General features: G+C 47.5%; 1 protein-coding gene across 1 annotated transcript in view; it reads left to right on the top strand.

Annotated features, from left to right (window-relative positions):
* Nucleotides 1–19,244, top strand: part of MAN1A2 (mannosidase alpha class 1A member 2) — a 198,738-nt gene that overhangs the window by 150,413 nt on the left and 29,081 nt on the right. Inside the window, exon 9 of the mRNA XM_054163250.1 lies at nucleotides 13,085–13,200. Within this exon, the coding sequence (XP_054019225.1) occupies nucleotides 13,085–13,200 (116 nt within the window). The remainder of the gene's footprint in view (nucleotides 1–13,084; nucleotides 13,201–19,244) is intronic.

Genomic DNA, 19,244 nt, shown 5'->3' with positions numbered 1-19,244 from the left:
CAACTTGATGTCATTTCCTCTCGTCCCATCACTTGTTACTAGAGAGAAGAGACCCAACACCCACTTAGCTACAGCCTCCTTTCATGTACTTGCAGATCACAGAATCACAGAATCACCAAGGTTGGAAGAGACCTCAAAGATCATCAAGTCTGACCTGTCACCACAGACCTCATAACTAAACCATGGCACCAAGTGCCACATCCAATCCCCTCTTGAACCCCTCCAGTGATGGTGACTCCACCACCTCCCTGGGCAGCACATTCCAATGGCTAACAACTCTCCCTGTGAAGAATTTTCTCCTCACCTCGAGCCTAAACTTCCCCTGGTGCAGCTTGAGACTGTGTCCTCTCGTTGTGGTGCTGGTTGCCTGGGAGAAGAGACCAACCCCTTCCTGGCTACAAACTCCCTGCATGGTTTTGGGAAAATTGTCATGCCAGTAATGTGTTCCTTAGTGATCAATGATTCATATCTGACTACAGATTGCACCTCCACTTTCCTTTATCAGGGCTGCCTCTGCTGCAGTTAATTTACAAGTGTTTGCACTTCCAAGCCATCCACAGTGGCTTATGGATTCCTTAGGTGGAATTTCCACTGTGAATTGCAGCAGCTGCAATTTTCAGGGCCTCGGCTCTCTGGATTAAAGGATTAGAAAGGGAGCTTGCACCTATTTAGAGCAGCTGAGGGGGCACTAAGCCCAACTACATGAAGTAAAGATTGAACTGAAATTTAATCACAGCCACCCTCAAGACAGGCAGAAAAACAGTTCTTTAAAGTTCACTTAGATAGGGAAAGAAGGCTTCTGCAGCATAAGGCCAGTGGGTGCACAGGACAAGTAATGGGGATGTATCACAGTATCACAGTATCACAGTAACTAAGGTTGGAAGAGACCCCAAGGATCATCAAGTCCAACCTGTTCCAACAGACCCCACAACTAGATCACGGCACCAAGTGCCACGTCCAATCTCCCCTTGAACACCTCCAGGGACGGTGACTCCACCACCTCCCTGGGCAGCACATCCCAATGACGAACGACTCGCTCAGTGAAGAACTTTTTCCTCACCTCGAGTCTAAACCTCCCCTGGCACAACTTGAGACTGTGTCCCCTTGTTCTGGTGCTGGTTGCCTGGGAGAAGAGACCAACCCCCTCCTGTCTACAACCACCTTTCAGGTAGTTGTAGAGGGCAATGAGGTCGCCTCTGATCCTTCTCTTCTCCAGGCTAAACAACCCCAGCTCCCTCAGCCTCTCCTCATAGGGCTTGTGCTCAAGGCCTCTCCCCAGCCTTGTTGCCCTTCTCTGGACACGTTCAAGTGTCTCGATGTCCTTCCTAAACTGAGGGGCCCAGAACTGGACACAGTACTCAAGGTGTGGCCTAACCAATGCAGAGTACAGGGGCACAATGACCTCCCTGCTCCTGCTGGCCACACTCTTCCTAATACAGGCCAGGATGCCATTGGCCTTCTTGGCCACCTGGGCACACTGCTGGCTCATGTTTAGGCGGGTGTCAATCAGCACCCCCAGGTCCCTCTCTGTTTGGCAGCTCTCAGCCACTCTGACCCCAGCCTGTAGCTCTGCATGGGGTTGCCGTGGCCAAAGTGCAGCACCTGGCACTTGGACTTGTTAAATGCCATCCTGTTGGACTCTGCCCATCTGTCCAGTCGGTCGAGGTCCCTCTGCAGAGCCTTTCTACCCTCTAACTGACTAACATCTGTTCCCAACTTGGTGTCATCTGCAAACTTGCTGATGACTGACTCAACCCCCTCATCCAGATCATCAATGAAGATGTTGAAGAGGATGGGGCCCAGCACTGATCCCTGGGGGACGCTGCTGGTGCCTGGCCGCCAGCTGGCTGTGGCACCATTCACCACCACTCTCTGGGCTCGGCCCTCCAGCCAGTTCCTAACCCAGCACAGAGTGTTGCGGTCCAAACCATGAGCTGACAGCTTAGCCAGCAGTTTACTGTGGGGGATGGTGTCAAAGGCCTTGCTGAAGTCCAGATAGACTACATCCACAGGCCTCCCCACATCCACCAGACGGGTCACCTGATCATAGAAGGAGATCAGGTTGGAGAGGCAGGACCTGCCCTTCCTAAACCCATGTTGGCTGGGCCTGAGCCCTTGGCCATCCTTCAGGTGCGCAGTTATTGCCGCCAGGATAATCTGCTCCATCACTTTCCCTGGCACTGAGGTCAGGCTGACTGGCCTGGAGTTTCCAGGTTCCTCCATCTGTCCCTTCTTGTGGATGGGGACCACATTGGCCAGTTTCCAGTCACCTGGGACCTCTCCAGTGAGCCAGGACTGGAGGAAAATGATGGAGGAGGATGTGATGCGTGGATTGCTTAATGAAAATTCATCTGAGCTTAATCACTTCACTACTCCCTTCTGGTCATTTCTCTTTTCATACAATCATAGACTCATTAAGGTTGGGAAAGGTCACTGAGTCCAACCCCACCGTACCCACTAAACCATGTCCCACAGTGCCATGTCTTTGATTGTCTCCAGGGATGGTGACTTCTTGTGGCAGCCTGTTCCATTCCCTGACTGCTCTTTTACAAAAGAATTTTTTCCTAGTATCCAATCTAAACCTCCCCTTGCAGAGAGCAAGAAGGTCTCCCCTCAGCCTCTTTCTCTCCTTGCCCTTCTCTAGATATTCTTCAGCACCTCAATGTCTTTCTTGTAGGGAAGGCCTCAAAACTGCACACAGGACTCAGGGAGTAGCCTCATCAGTATTAAGCCCAGGGGAGCAATCTTAGAATCAATAGGGCTGGAAAAGACCTCAGAGATCATCAAGTTCAACCTGTCACCCAACACCTCCTGACAACTAAACCATGGCTTCAAGTGCCAAGTCCAATCCCCTCTTGAACATCTCCAGTGATGGTCACTCCACCACCTCCCTGGGCAACACATTCCAATGGCACATTACTCTTACTGTGAAGAACTTTCTCCTCATCTCCAGCCTAAACTTCCCCTGGCACAGCTTGAGATTGTGTCCTCTTTTTGTGGTGCTGGTTGCCTGGGAGAAGAGCCCAACCCCCACCTGGCTACAACCTCCCTTCAGGGAGTTGGAGAGCGCAAGAAGGTCTCCCCTGAGCCTCCTCTTCTCCAGGCAAAGCAACCCCAGCTCCCTCAGCCTCTCCTCACAGGGCTGTGCTCCAGACCTCTCCCCAGCCTCATTGCCCTTCTCTGGACATGTTCAAGTGTCTCCATATCCCTTCCCTGGTTCTGCTGGTCTTGCTATTTTTGATACAGGCCAGGATGCTGTTGGCCTTCTTGGCCACCTGGACACACACTAGCTCTTCTTCAGTTGCCTGCACCCCCTGGGTTTTCTTTGCTGGGCAGCTTTCCAGCCACTCTGCCTCATGCCTGTAACATTGCATGGTCTTGTTACCTAAGTGCCAGACCCACACTTGGCCTTGTGGAATCTCCTCATTTTGGCCTCAGCTCCTTGATTCAGCCTGTCCCATTTTCTGTGTAGAGCCTTCCTACTTTTGAACAGGTCAGTGCTCCCACCCAGTTAGGTGTCACCTGCAACTGACTAACAATTCCAGTTCCAAGGTCTGGGTAAACGTACTTCGGCTTAGCATTTTATTTCAGCCTTTTAACTCCATGTGCAGTTAAGAATGTTAAGCTATGTGAAAACAGTGGAAGGACAGATGGAGGTGAGGAGGAAGTTCTTCCCCATGAGAGTGGTGAAGCCCTGGAATGGGTTGTCCAGGGAGGTGGTTGAGGCCCTGACCCTGGAGGTGTTTAAGAGCAGGCTGGATGAGGCTGTGGCCAGCCTGATCTAGTGTGGGGTGTCCCTGCCCATGGCAGGGGGGTTGGAACTAGAAGATCCTTGTGGTCCCTTCCAACCCTAACTGATACTATGATACTTGCCCTGGGCTCAGGAAGGTGGAATGGCTCACTACCCACCTGCTTGTGACTCCAGCATCAGATCTGGCATGGTGTGCTGCTTTAAAGAAACATGCCTTCCATTATTTCTGCTCTTGGCCATGAAAAGACAATTGAACAATTAAGGCAGAAAGCAGAGGAGGGTTTAGCAGCTCATGAACTGTTTTTAATTTGCCTCATTAAATTAGTTAGCTACTTAAAGCCATCTGTTTAAAAAAAATTATACCAGTGAAGTTTGCTCTAGAGAGCAGGTTGATCTTCATTAGAGCAGCTTTTGTTATCAGTGCTGTCTGTAAGTGGCCTTCAGGTGGTGTGGAACATTCTGTTGCTCACTGAACCAACCTTCTCCTGTAAACAAACAGAAGTGGCACACGTTTGTAACCTGCAGTCTGGTGCCATGACCGTGTTCTTGGGCATCACTAAGGTTCATGTGGAAACTGTGCTGTGGAGGAATAGAATAGAATAGAATAGAATAGAATAGAATAGAATAGAATAGAATAGAATAGAATAGAATAGACCAGGTTGGAAGAGACCTTCAAGATCATTGAGTCCAACCTATCACCCAACACTACCTAATCAACTAAACCATGGCACCAAGCACCCCATCAAGTCTCCTTCTGAACGCCTCCAGTGATGGTGACTCCACCACCTCCTTGGGCAGCCCATTCCAATGCTCCAGTTAATTTGAAGAAAAAAGAAGAGTAGAAAAAGGATGTTAGGAGAATTCTAGTTAGCTCAAACAGTTGTTAAGAAGTTTGCTGCTTATCTGACCAGTGTCAGTCCAAGGTCAGTGTGCATGCCAAAAGAAAGACAGAAGCTGGAGTGAGACCAGAATATAAGATCATGAAACTCCATCCCACTCATCTACCAATGAAATTCGTTTAGGATTATCTTCCTTTTGTTTGCCTTTTTACACCCAAACATTCAGCTAGAGAATTCTGCAGCTATCCTATCTTAAAGGCACAGCCTAAACTGTCACAGAAACCGAAGTTTGTTTCTCTCCCCAGGTTTGTAAAGGAACAATCTGAATTACAGAGAACAAATCACCAAAGCACCACAGACACTCTTTCCTATTTCAAGTTGGGATTCATTGACATTTCAGTTAGGTAACATCCACACTCCTGCCTGGCCCACTGTGTACTTCCACTGTGAAGTAATCCAAAGAGAGACTGCAGCAGCAGTGAGCTAAGGGATTGCTGATACACATACAATCATTTGGAGTGAAAATGGCTCTAGAAATAGAATAGAATAGAATAGAATAGAATAGAATAGAATAGAATAGAATAGAATAGACCAGGTTGGAAGAGACCTTCAAGATCATCGCATCCAACCCATCAACCAATCCAACACCACCTAAACAACTAAACCATGGCACCAAGCACCCCATCAAGTCTCCTCCTGAACATCTCCAATGATGGTGACTCCACCACCTCCCCGGGCAGCCCATTCCAATGGGCAATCTCTCTCTCTGTGTAGAACTTCTTCCTAACATCCAGCCTAAACCTCCCCTGGTGCAGCCTGAGACTGTGTCCTCTTGTTCTGGTACTGGCTGCCTGGGAGAAGAGACCAACCTCTGCCTGTCTACAACTTCCCTTCAGGTACTTGTAGAGAGCAATAAGGTCACCCCTGAGTCTCCTCTTCTCCAGGCATAGTAGATAATGATGGTGTAAGAGTTCAGAAGAATGTCCTTCATGCAAGTACCTTAATTTGTCTTGATTGGAAGGAATGAATGCTCTAAAAATGCCCATGTGGCATTGAACAGAATGTGTTGCTTCTGATGTATTTGCTATGTCCTCATACTTCTGCAGATGGGTAGTCTGAGAGGAGACCTTCTCGCTCTCTGCAACTGCCTGAAAGGAGGTTGGGGCCAGATGGGGGTTGAGCTCTTCTCCCCAGTGACAGGACGAGAGGAAATGGCTTCAGGCTGCACCAGGGAAAGTTTAGATCACAGAATCACCAAAGTTGGAAGAGACTTCAAAGATCATCAAGTCCAACCTGTCACCACAGACCTCATGACTAACCCATGGCACCAAGTGCCACATCCAGTCCCCTCTTGAACACCTCCAGGGATGGTGACTCCACCACCTCCCTGGGCAGCACATCCCAATGGCGAACGACTCTCTTAGTGAAGAACTTTCTCCTCACCTCAATTTCCTATTAGAAGATGTTTCTTCACTGAAAGGGCTCCCATCTACTGGAGCAGGTTTCCCAGGGAGGTGGTTGAATGCCTGTCCTTGGAGCTGTTTAAAAGATGCAGAGATACAGTGCTGAGAGACATGGTTTAGCACCAGCTTTGCTGGAGTTAGATGGTGGTTGGCCTAGATGACCTTAAAGGTCTTTTCCAGTCAAAACCATTCCGTGATTATGTTCTCTTTGTTCTGTTTGTCTTAATCTGGAAAGAATTTTACTCTAGGATTTCAGTGTCAATCACTTCTTCACAGTAAAAACTTTCAAATGGCATAGAGCTAACTAACTTTAAATTCCTGCAGATGGAGTATGGGGAGCATTAAATCCAGGTGGATGTTTGCAAAAGACTTCTAAAGATTTAAACATAATGCTTAACCTTCACAGCTATCTGCTGGAGAGTACTCAGTGCTAAGGCACTGTTGTAAACTCAGTTATTCCAATCACAAATTATTCAATTCTAGTACCCTGGATTGACATGGTGATGATAGGGTTGAGTCCCTGTGGGTAAGAATCAAGAGCAAGGCCAGCAGGAGTGATGCTGTGGTGGGAATCTGTTCCAGGCCACCCAACCAGGATGAAGAGGTAGATGAACTCTTTTATAAGCTGTTGAGAGAGGTTTCACAAGTGCTGCCCCTTGCTCTTGTGGGAGACTTCAACTTCCTGATGTCTGCTGGAGATACAATGCAGCAGGGAGAGAACGGTTCTGGAGGTTCCTGGAGTGGGTGGAAGATAACTTCCTGGCACAGCTGGTGAGGAAGCCAACCAGGGAAGTGCCCTCCTGGACCTGCTTCTTGTGAACAGAGAAGAACTTGTAGGGGAAGTACAGGTTGGAGACCATCCAGGGCTCAGCACTCATGAGATGATTGAGTTCTCTGTCCTTGGGGAAAGACAGAGGGGGGTTAGTAAAACTTTGGGCTTCCAGAGGGCAAACTGTGGCCTGTTCAGGAGACTGATTGACAGAGTCCCTTGGGAGGCCACCCTGAAGGATCTAGGGGTGCAGGAGGGGTGGACATACTTCAAGAGGGAGGTGTAAAAGGCACAGTAGCAGCTGTCCCTGTGTGCTGGGTTGCTGGGGGAGGCTTCTAGCCTGGCTGAATAGAGACCTTTGGCTGGACCTGAAGAACAGAGAGTCTGTGGCCTCTGGAAGAGGGGAGAGTTCTCTCATCAGGACTATAAAGATGTAGTGAAGCTATGCAGGGAGAAAATGAGGAGAGCCAAAGCTCTCTAGAGCTCAGCCTAGCTACAGCTATTAAGGATAATTAAAAATGTCTCTATAAATTCATTAACAACAGAAGGAGGACTGGGGGAAAAATCTCCATCCTCTATTGGATGCAGAGGGAAACATAGTGACTGAGGGTGAGGAGAAGGCTGAGATGCTCAGTGCCCACTTTGCCTCTGTCTTTAGCAGTGGATCCAGCAGTTCCTTGGACACCCAGCCTCATGAAGCAGGAGTCAGGGAGGGGAATCAGAATGAGGCCATCACAATAAATGAGGCAGTGACTGCTACACCACTTAGACACACACAGGTCTGTGGGGCCGGATGGGCTACACCCAAGGGTGCTGAGGGAGTTGGCAGATGTGCTCTCCAAGGCACTTTCCCTTCTTGACCTGAGGTCCTGGCTAGCTGGGGAGCTCCCAATGGACTGGGGGGCAGCAAATGTAACTCCCATCTGCAAGAAAGGAGGATCCAGCAGACTACAGAGCTGTCAGTCTGAGCTTGGTGCCAGGGAAGGTCATGGAGCAGCTCATCTCAAGCACCATTTCACAACATACAGAGGACAAGCAGGGGCTGAGGCCCAGTCAGCATGGGTTTAGGAAGGGCAGGTCCTGCCTGACCAACCTGATCTCCTTCTATGGCAGGATGAGTGACTGTTGGGTGAGGGAAAGGCTGTGGATATTGTCTGCCTAGCCTTTCAGAAAGCCTTTGACACTGTTGCCCACAGAATTCTCTTGGACAAACTGTGCTGGTGGCTTGGATGAGCTCACACTCTGCTGGACAAAGCACTGGCTGGGTGAAAGGGCCCAGAGAGTGGTGGTCAAGGGGGTTAAATGCAGCTGCTGGCCAGTCACAAGTGGTGTTCCTCAGGGCTCAGTGTTGGGACCACTTCTCTTGAACATCTTTATTGATGAAGACACAGAGTGTGTCATCAGTAAGGTCACAGATGACACCAAGGTGGGTGGGAGTGTTGATCTGCATGAGGCTCTGCAGAGGGACTTGGATAGATTGAATCAATGGCCAACGTTAATGGGCTGAGCTTCAACAAGGCCAAGTGCCAGGTCCTGCACTTGGGTCACTACAACCCCAAGCAACACTCCAGGCTTGGGGCAGTGTGGCTGGAAAGCTGTCTGGCAGAAAGGGACCTGAGGGTTCCAATCAACAGGCAGCTGAATATGAGCAAGCAGTGTGCCCAGGTGGCCAAGAGAGCCAATGGCATCCTGGCTGGTATCAGGAATGCTGTGTCCAGCAGGAGCAGGGAGGGGATTGTCCCCTTGTGAGCTCTGGTGAGGCCACACCAGTGTTGTGTTCAGTTTTGGGCCCCTCAATACAGGAGAGCTGTGGAGGTGCTGGAGGGAGCACAGAGGAGGGCAAGGAAGCTGGGGAAGGGCCTGGGGAATAAATCTTATGGAGAGAGACTGAAGGAGCTGAGGCTGCTTAGGTTGGAAAAGAGGAGGCTGAGAGGAGACCTCATTGCTCTCTACAGCTACCTGAAAGGAGGTTGTGGAGAGGCTGGTGCTGGTCTCTTCTCACAGGTAATTAGTGACAGATGAAGAGGCCTGAAGCTGTGACTGGGTAGCTTTAGACTGGACATTAGGAAACTTTTTTTCTCAGCAAGAGTGGTCAGGCATTGGAATGTGATCTTTGAGGTCTCTTCCAACCTTAGTGATACTGTGAGACTGTGAAGATGCACCAGAATCACAGAATCACCAAGGTTGGAAGAGACCTCAAACCAGGGAGGTTCAGGCTGGATGTTAGGAAGTTCTTCCCAGCAAGAGAGATTGGCCATTGGAATGTGCTGCCCAGGGAGGTGGTGGAGTCACCATCACTGGAGGTGTTTAAGAAGAGGCTGGATGAGGCACTTGGTGCCATGGTTTAGTTGTTTAGATGGTGCTGGGTGATAGGTTGGATCCCATGATCTCTAAGGTCTTTTCCAACCTGGTTAATTCCATGTTCTGTGTTCTGAAATGTGCTGCCCAGGGAGGTGGTTGAGTCACCAGCCCTGGATGTGCATAAAGGTGTTTTGGATGTGGTGCTTGGGGGTGTGGTTTAGGGGTGAACCTTGCAGAGTAGGGTTATCAGACATGGTGATCCTGAGGTTCTTTTCCAACTTGAACATGTCTGTGATGCTGTGCCACACAAGTTTAGGGCTCTTTTAAGAACTTCAAAAATATTCTGTGTGCCAAACATTTTTACAAGCAGAGTGCTTCGAGTTGAGCTGAATTAAGTCTCTGAATCCCTCGAGCTGCAGCGCAAACAGCAAGGCAGAGTGATAAACACCATGGACCTTCTGATGTTAAGTTTGGGGAGGGTGCTTTGTTTATAGGAGAGAATGATATGTAATAACCCAAATCCACAGTTTCTACCAGTTGTTTATTTTCTAAGGAATATTGGAAAGTATTTCTTCAGTGTTTCTGCTGTAGGCAAGAGCAAGTTCTCCAAGTCCCACAATCTGTCACAATAAGCATTTTAATTTTCAGTCTTTTCTTGTTACCATCCTTACACAAAATGCAGCAAAGTCTGCTTTAGTAACATCATCTGACACTAGCTGAGGACCTGAAGGTGATCTTCCCAGCATACAGTAAATGCAGCTGGAGAAGGTAGCAAACTTGCCATGCTTAAATCTCAGTTTGGGTGAGGATTTGTATCTTATAGAGCTGTGCAGCTCTGTGCTCCAAATGCATAAAGAAGGTGCAAAAAAAGGCTGCCTAGGGAATGGCTCTGAGTCTTGTGAGCTCCAGTGCTGCTGGTTCCTGTGTTCCCTGTGTTTTCATGTAAGATAAAGATTAATGTGGAGAAGAGCTGCTGAAAGCAAAGACTATTCTTGTATGACTGGCTGAAGAAGTAGGAGAAGGTGAGGCTGAGGGGAGCCCTTACCTGCTCTCTGTAATTACCTGATAAGAGATGGTAATGAGGTGGGTGTTGGTCTCTTCTGCCAAGTAACTAGCAATAGGACAAGAGGAAATGGCCTCAAGTTGCACCAGGAAAGGTTTAGATTGGATATTAGGAAAAAAATATGTTCTGCAGAGTGGCCAGGCATTGGAGAAGGCTGCCCAGGGAAGTGGTGGAATCACCATCCCTGGAGCTGTTCCAAAAGACATGGCACCTTGGGGCATGGTGGCACTGAGTTGGCACTTGGCCTCGATGGTCTTACAGGTCTTTTCCAACCTTAATGAATCTGTGATCCTAGGTGGGTGTGAAATGGGATGTGTTTCTGATAACTGAATTTGGAAACTCACCCAGAGTGTGGATGCCTCTGTTCAGGAAATAAACTTTTACACTCACCTATGTGCTCCTTTCCTGTCCTGAACCCAGCTGGAGCTGATACAAGAGGAATCCTGCTGAGGGTTCACCAACCTGGTCCTGGTTGGAGACTGAGTGCATCTCCTCCTGTAGAGGAGCAGCACTGACTCAAGTGACAGAGCTCAGACAGGGAGTAGGCAGCAGCCTAACAGAAGTGGGTTTAAACCACTTCTCTTGCGAAGACAGTCCCAGAGTAGTTCTGACAGGAGTTGTAACTTTGAAGATTTGGGATGGTTTATTTTTTTCTGGAAACCTCAGAGCCTTATTAAAACCACAGGCTGTTAGTTCCTGTGCCTAGTTGAGAATGGAATTGTTCAATGGAGGAGTCATTTCTAGCTCTTGCATTTGGAGAAGAAAGTGATGTGACTGGCCTTCTTAGAGCTCACGCCTAGAGAGCTGGGTGAAAAATGGTTGCAGATAAATCATGGGGTACCTAGGTGTGAAAGGGCTGTGTAGGAGATACTGACATAAATGAGAAGGGCATGAAGTTATTTGCTACAAATTCACAACCTGAAACCAAGTGGCAAAGCTACAGGCTCTCCACTGGCTCCTTCCTGTATTTAGGAATCCTTTGTTAAGTAGCAGAGGAGTCTAGAGTCAGGTAGAAAAGTTAGGAGAGCAGCATCTACCAGCTCTAACCTTCTACTCACATCTTCAGAGGCAAGCAGACATGATGGGGCAAGGTGGTGCTTGAAGGAAAAAGGAACAGGAGAGCTCCAGCCTTTCTTCCACACTTTTATCCCAGAAACACTGTGCATGTTACCACTTTCCTGAGGTAATTCAGAAAAGGAGGGATCGTATCTAAGGTTGGAGCAGATGATCCTTGATGTCCTATCCAACCTGGCATTCTGTGATATCTAGGGGACTGGTATCAAGAGGAGGAGACTGGGCTTTTTTCTGTGGTGCCAGTGACAGGATAAGGGGCAACAGGAACAAATCTGAACCCAGGAGGTTCCATCTGAACAGGAGGCAAAATTTCTTTCCTGTGAGGGTGACAGAGCACTGGGATCAGGCTACTCCAAGAGGTTGTGAAGTCTCCTTCTCTGGAGGCTTCCCAAACCCACATGACATTGCCATCCTGAGTAACCTGCTCTGGGTTACCCTGCCTCAGCACAGGGACTGGACTAGGTGATCTCCAGAGGCCCCTTCCAACCCCTACCTTTCTGTGATTCTCTGATAGCTGTTCTTTTCCTCACTGAGCAAGAAGGAGCTTGTGTGACTGTAATAACCATGCTTAAGTTGGTAGCACATAAGACCCTTAATGGGAACATTGTCAGTTCAAGCCTGAAGTGGGCAGTAGTGTCCTCCCTACTCTAGTCATGAGGTCTGTGGTGACAGCTTGGACTCGATGATCTTTGAGGTCTCTTCCAACCTTAGTGATACTGAATACTGAATACTAAGGCAGTGCATTTTTTGTCATTGTGACAAAGCTGGTCTTAGACATTTCCTTTGCCTAGCTTCAGCAAACTAAGACTGTTCTGGTGCCAGCAGTTTGGGAGCTGTAGCATTGGGGGTGGGGGGAGGGGGAAGTTAAGTGCCGTTGCGGTTCAAGCCACTTATTAAAACTCATAGAGTGTACTGCTGGTTGAATGAAGAGTGTGCTAGGGAGCACTTGCTGTGGTTGGAACAGAAGCTCCAAGACTGAGCTCATCAGCAGGCTTTATGTGGGAATGTATGATAATTCACCCAAAGGAAAACATAAGTAGCTCTTGCCTGGTCTGTCAGCACAGAATACTGATGGCTCTACTTGAGAAAAGCAAGAGAAAGAAAAACAGACACACAGGAAAAGGAATTCTGCATGTTAGGAGGTCCAGTCAATGTGGTGGTGGTGGATTCAGATAGTCAAGCAGCCTTCCTGTGTAGCACATGGCTTGACTTTGTATGGTGATGAAATGGAGCATGGCTTGTGGTGGTGTACCCTGCAAAGACAGTTTGCCTCCCTCCTGAGTGAAATCGCTGAAATAAGAACATGCACTTGGGCAGATTTAACAGTCTGTTAAATAACTACCTTGGAAATAAGGATCTCCTGGAGAGATTGCCTTCTGTGTACTTCATGGCATTTAATAGCCAAGCACATGACCTGGCTGGATCCTGGATGCAGACTGTAGCTGTGCAGCTATATATAGATCGCTGCTTTTTTTGCATGTGTTTAAAAAATGTAACTCTCACGCACACAGAGACCCCAAACTGTACAGCAGCCAGACAATTCAGTTCTATGGAGTGAAGTTAAACCAGAGATTTAAACATGGCCTTTTTTTTTAGATGAAGGCTGACCTGTGCAGGATGATGAACGGTGAAGAGGCTCCATGCCTGTGAAGCGGGTTTGGAGGACAGAGCGGCAGCGTTTTCCTGCTGCACAGGCTCAAAATGTTGCTAGCTCCACCGCGGCAGACCTTGAAAGGCAGCGGTCTGCGTTTTGAACGAGTCGAAGGTGCTGTTATATAACAACTTGAACCTGGTTGTGTTGTTGTGTTTTCTTCCCTCCTGCAGATCACACATCCGTGGGCGGGCTGGGAGACAGTTTTTATGAATATTTATTGAAAGCCTGGCTCATGTCAGACAAGATGGACACGGAGGCGAGGAAAATGTACGACGATGCCATTGAGGTGATTATAACTCGTGGGGGTTTCCAGCACAGTGGAGCTGCAAAGCCGTCCTTAACAGTAAAAAAATAACTCCCCCCCCCCAAACAAACAAGCAAACAAACCAACCCCCACACTGTGAAACTTGTTTGGATGATGTAAATCGTAAGCAGTCAAGGGGTGAGTGACAGCAGCTTTCGCTCGGAGCGGTTTCAAAAGCATTCCTGTGGCATGCACCCAGTGCAGATTATTGTGCTGAATATAAGCAGCTTGTCCAAAGTGGCACAATGTGAAAGTCCAAGCTATAGAATCATGGGGTCAATAAGGTTGGAAGAGACCTCGGAGATCATCAAGTCCAACCTGTCACCCAACACCTCATGACTAACTAAACCATGGCTCCAAGTGCCACATCCAGTCCCCTCTTGAACCCCTCCAGGGATGGGGACTCCACCACCTCCCTGGGCAGCACATTCCAATGGCTAACAACTCTCTCTATGAAGAACTTTCTCCTCACCTTGAGTCTAAACTTCCCCTGGCATAGCTTGAGACTGTGTCCTCTTGTTCTGGTGCTGGTTACCTGGGAGAAGAGACCAACCCCTACCTGCCTACAACCTCCCTGCAGGTAGTTGTAGAGAGCAAGAAGGTCTCCCCTGAGCCTCCTCTTCTCCACGCTAAACAACCCCAGCTCCCTCAGCCTCTCCTCACAGGGCTGTGCTCCAGACCCTTCCCCAGCTTTGTTGCCCTTCTCTGGACACATTCAAGTGTCTCCATATCCTTCTTAAATTGAGGAGCCCAGAACTGGACACAGGACTCAAGCTGTGGCCTAACCAGTGCTGAGTACAGGGGCACAATAACTTCTCTGCTCCTGCTGGCCACACTATTTCTGTTACAGGCCAGGATGCCATTGGCCTTCTTGGCCACCTGGGCACACTGCTGGCTCATGTTCAGCCTACTGTCAGTCAGCACCCCCAGGTCCCTTTCTGCCTGACTGCTCTCCAGCCACTCCGACCCCAGCCTGTAGCTCTGCATGGGGTTGTTGTGGCCAAAGTGCAGCACCCGGCACTTGGACTTGTTGAATGCCATCCTGTTGGACTCTGCCCATCTGTCCAGCCTGTCAAGGTCCCTCTGCAGAGCTCTCCTATCCTATAACAGATTATAATTTATTAGAAAAAGCTAATCACAACCCTGACACGTGCAGAACTTTTCTGCAGGGAAGTCACAATGTACAATGTAGTTCATACCTGTTCCTTACTCTGTGCTGCTTTTGTGATATGATCTTGCTCCCTCTCACAGGTGAAGCAGTGCTTGCCCAGGCCCAGCAGCATTTCAGGATGACAGAATCATAGAAAGGTAGAGGTTAGAAGGGAGATCTGAAGACTGTCTAGTCCAACCCTCCTGCTCGAGCAGGCTCATGTACAGTAAATCACACAGGAACACACCCAGCAGGTTTGGAACGCTTACAGAGGCAGACACTCCACAACCTCTCTGGGCAGCATGTTGAGTGTTCTGCCACCTTCAAAGGGAGGAAATTTTTTCCATCTGTTGGTGTGGAACCTCCCATGTTCCAGTTTGTGTCCATTGCTCCTTGTTCTATCCCTGGACACCACGAGAAAAGTCTGTCCTGATCCTCCTGACACTCACCCTTTAGATATTGATAAGCATTAATGAAATTGTGCCTCAGTTTCCTTTTTCTGGGTTAAACAGCCCCAGATCTCTCAGCCTTTCCTTGTAATTTAGATGTTCCAGTCCCCTCATCATCTTAGGGGCTCTCTGCTGGACTCTACCCAGTATTGTGTTGTGTTTCTTGAACTGCAGACCCCAGAACTGGGTGGAGTGTTCCAGACAAGGCCTCACCAGGTCAGAGTGGAGGGTGAGGAGCATCTCCCTTGACCTGCTGGCCACACTCTTCTGAATGCACCCCAGGATGCCATTGGCTTTCTCACCATGAGAGCACATTGTTGGCTCATGGGAGACTTGCTGTCCACCAAGAGTCCCAGATTCCTTTTCCCCAGAGCTGCTTTCCAGAAGGTCAACCCCTAACCTGTGCTGGTGCAGGGGGGTTGCTCTTCCCCAAATGCAGGACTCTGCACTTACCCTTGTTGAATTTCATTAGAATGGTTCAGTGTGATTTGCAGTGGGGACTTTTTGTGGTGGCTCTGAGCTTTATGCTACTCAGTTCTTGCTTGCTTTCTTTTCCTAGATACAGCCATCTTCTTTCCTCAGTCTTGGTTGTGCCCATATGTATTAACTTGCCAGTGCTGCACTAAGACACATTGAGAGAAACCACTGAGAGTTTCAGTCAAGGTAGCTGCAGTACCAACAGCAGCAAGGTCCTTACAGTCTTGTCCAAGTGCTGATATGTGCTTGGTACCTAACTTGTTGAATGTTCTGTGCACTCTGTGTTTCTTTCAACATAACCTTTTAAAGCTTTGCTCTGGTGCTGTCAGTCTCCTAAAACAAAAAACTCTTGTCTTGGAATTCTCAAAATGCACAATGAAAGGTAAGTAGTGAAAGCTGTAGCTCCTTTCAAGGAGTTGTAGAGAGCAAAAAACTCTTGCCTCGGCCTTCTCCTCTCCAGATTAAACAACCTCAGTTCCGTCAGCCTCCCTCCTCACAAGACCTGATCTCCAGACCCTTTCCTAGCTTTGTTGAGCTTCTCTGGGTGCACTCCAGCACTGCAATGTCTGTCTTGTAGTGAGAGCCTGTGGTGGTTTGAAAGGAAAGGCTCTGCTTTCCCTCCCCCACTGAGAAAGAGACCACGGCTAAACCCAGTCGGAGAAATGAGAGTATATTTTACAAGGAAACAGATTCTATGTAACACAACAAATACAGGGATTTTACAGTATATACAGGAATATACAGCAAATGAACTCAACCAGAAACCAGACCCCCCACAGAGGGGGCTTCCCCCTGTGCCCCCTTCACCCTCCTACCTCCCTTCTCCCCCAATAGAGGTAGAAAAGAGATGTGGATGGTTAACAGGGCAGGAAAGGAAGAAAGGCCTGGCACAGGAGTTAGTATCTTATCTTAGTTGGCCAGAATCCCAGAAGCAGATCCAGCCGAGAGGGACAGCGAAGGAAGGAAGACTGAGAGAAAGTTCCCAGCTCCCCTGGGTCCAATCTCACCTCCCACAATTCTACCAATGAAATTCGTTTAGAATACCAAAATATTTTATAAACATTTAGCCAGTGTGCCCCTTCCTTAAAGGCACAGCCTCGAGCGGCCACAGAGCCCCAAAACTGAACCCAGAACTCAAAGTGTGGTCTCATCAGTGCCAAGTACAGTGGGACAATCATTTCCATGGTCCTGCTGGGTACTTTGTTGCTGATACACTCCATGATACTGTTGGCCACCTGGACACATGTTGTCTTGTCTTCAGGTGCCTCTCAACCAGCACCTCCAGGTCCTTTTCTGCCAGGGAGCTTTCCAGCCTGAAGCACTGTTGGGGGTTGTTGTGACCTAAGTTCAGGATCTGGCACTTGGCCTTGTGGAATCTCATACAACTGGCCTCAGCCCATTGTTTCAGCCTGTCCACATCTCTCTGTATAGCCTTCCTACCTTCAAGCACATCAACACTCCCTCCCACCTTAGTGTCATTTGCATGCTTACTGATTTCTTCTCAGCAGTCTTCTCTTCATCCAGACAAGAGCTCTGTTTGCACTCTTAACCTCTGCCTCACACTCTCATCCACTTCCCAGTTGGTTTTGCTCAGAAGCTAGTGATAATCTTCTTGATTCAGTGCTTTCCTGCTAGGATGATTTACATTCCTGATGCCACCATGTCTGACCTTACACTTATCTCTATTAAAACACAATTGTTCAAGCAACCCCCCTTTTGTCACCCCTTTTGAATGATTTTACAGGACAGACTTTTTCTTTATCACTATCTATAGCTCCATCAATTTCTGTGTTATATGCACACTATTTTGTAGCATTTCTTCCTTGCAGCTCACTGGGAGGAAAGCCACCTAGCATTAGCTAAAAGTGTCTTTGCAGAACCTTCATGGGAAGAAGAATTTTCCATGACTTCTTGTTTCATTTTGACCTGTCTGTGCTGGTTTGAGCTTTAAGTGGAGTTTAAAAGCTCAAATGATAACAGATTGAGATTCCTCCCCCCCCCCTTTTCCTAGGAAGGAAAACCAACAAACAAAACATAACAAAAGGGTAGGGGAAAGGAGAGGTAAATTCATGAAAGAAATAGTCTGGAATGGGTTTGGGAGTAGAAGAGGTAAATGTTTAACAAAAAATACATATAGCAATACCAGGGAGGGTTGGCAAAGGTAAGGGAGAAGGATAAATAGGCAAATATACAAAACCAAGGCTGGATGGCCTTGCAGTTCCCTGGATGTGAGTGGATTCAGTTCTTTAGGAAGTGTGGCTGCAGCTGGGAAAATAGACCCTTGCCGCAAGAAGGGGTCGGCAACGATCAATATGATCCACGAAATCCAACTTTATTGAGCATCAGACACTTCTTATATACAGTAGCCTAGCTGCCGATCCCACCTTCTGCGGTTAAACATCCTGCTTTCCCATCCTGATGAGATAATCACAAGAATTCTGTTTTACATTCTTCCTTACTTGTTATCTCCTGTAAGGGCGTAGTGACCTTGCTTTGGTATCCTGTTATCCTTTGCAGGCAGCTGCAAGCACAGCTACAAGGCCACGGTGGCCTGGCTGCATCAACACACTAGCTTACTGTGAGCAGTAAATAACAAGATGGAGTGCGGCCTACATGCTCTTGTTCAAACCATAATTCCATAGAACCATGTCTTTACAAGCCATTCCTCAACAATTCCCCCGTTTTCTTTAATACAAATAAGGCCTTATATAACTCTACATAATACATTCAGGCTTATCAATAATCAAAATTAATACAATGATACCTAAAAACCTTAAAACTTCTTCTATCAATTGTATAACCCACTGTCTATAAGCTCAAACACAATTTGTTACTGCCTGTCACGTTGGCCCATGTCACCCATACAAGGCACGGTGCTTAAGTTGAACTGGTTAGAATGTTCTAACAGCGTTGGCATAATCCATGGTCAAAGATAACAGACATGGTAAAGAAGAACTTAGATCTTAATAGTTCCAATCTTTACATTTCACTTATTGACAGAGAAGACTTGATTATGCCTGAACACATTGCACACAGATTAAGACACAAATGCAATCCTTAGCACTATCCTTTACAATCTGCTTTAGGGGTATGTTGCATTTTTATTTTCTCTAGGATGGTCAAAAATCATCAACTGCTTAATGGCAGCAAGATTTCTTTAATCTGTGAAGGTAGATCTGGCCAGGCTCTAGCTTCACAGACAGAAAACTTGCAAACAGCAAGAGCAAAAAGAGCTTCATTGCTTGCCCAATATAAAATTATACAAAATAACGTGTTTTGCTCATCCTAGTAATTCTGATCTCTTAACATTTACACAGCAGTTAAGCAGTCACGACACTCGGTTAGAAGTTAGATGCTTTCTGTTGACATCTTGGATCATCGTGACAGTCGAGGTCAGCGCTAAGCAGGTTTGCTGACTGTCATTTTCATGACAGTTGTGCTGTGTGTCTTGTGGTGAGAGGGTTACAGCACTTCTAGGGTTGATGTTTCTAGGGTTACAGCATCTCTAGGGTTACCATGAGCTAATTTTTTTTCTGCTATGGGGGGATTCTCTCTATTCCCCCCCTTTTTTTGTTTTGGCAAAATGTAAAGATGAAACTTTATCCCTAGTTAACAAGAGAGAAGACAAAGTTATCAGACAACCATAGTATTCAGTCCTAATTCACATGGTGCCATGGTACATTCTTCTGAATGGCGTTTGTGATCCCAGATGATCGACGTTCAGCTTCATGGGCAGTGCTGTGTCCTCACGGTCTTGATTCCTCTGCTGTTGTTTATTGCGATGATCGCAGGTAGCAGGAAAGAAAGCTTGAGGCGACCTACTTGTCATCTGTTTTTAAAATTTATTTCTTGTTTACTTTCCTAATTATTATTTGTATTTTGCTGCAGTTTTTAATCTGTATTTTAATTTGTTATTCTAATCACCTTTTATTTTTAACCCCTTTTTTTTT

The sequence above is a fragment of the Dryobates pubescens genome, chromosome 8 (genome assembly GCF_014839835.1).
Source record: "Dryobates pubescens isolate bDryPub1 chromosome 8, bDryPub1.pri, whole genome shotgun sequence".
Classification (NCBI taxonomy): Eukaryota; Metazoa; Chordata; class Aves; order Piciformes; family Picidae; genus Dryobates; species Dryobates pubescens.
Note: the sequence above shows the minus strand (reverse complement) of the source record. Positions and strands in the feature narration are given on the sequence as shown.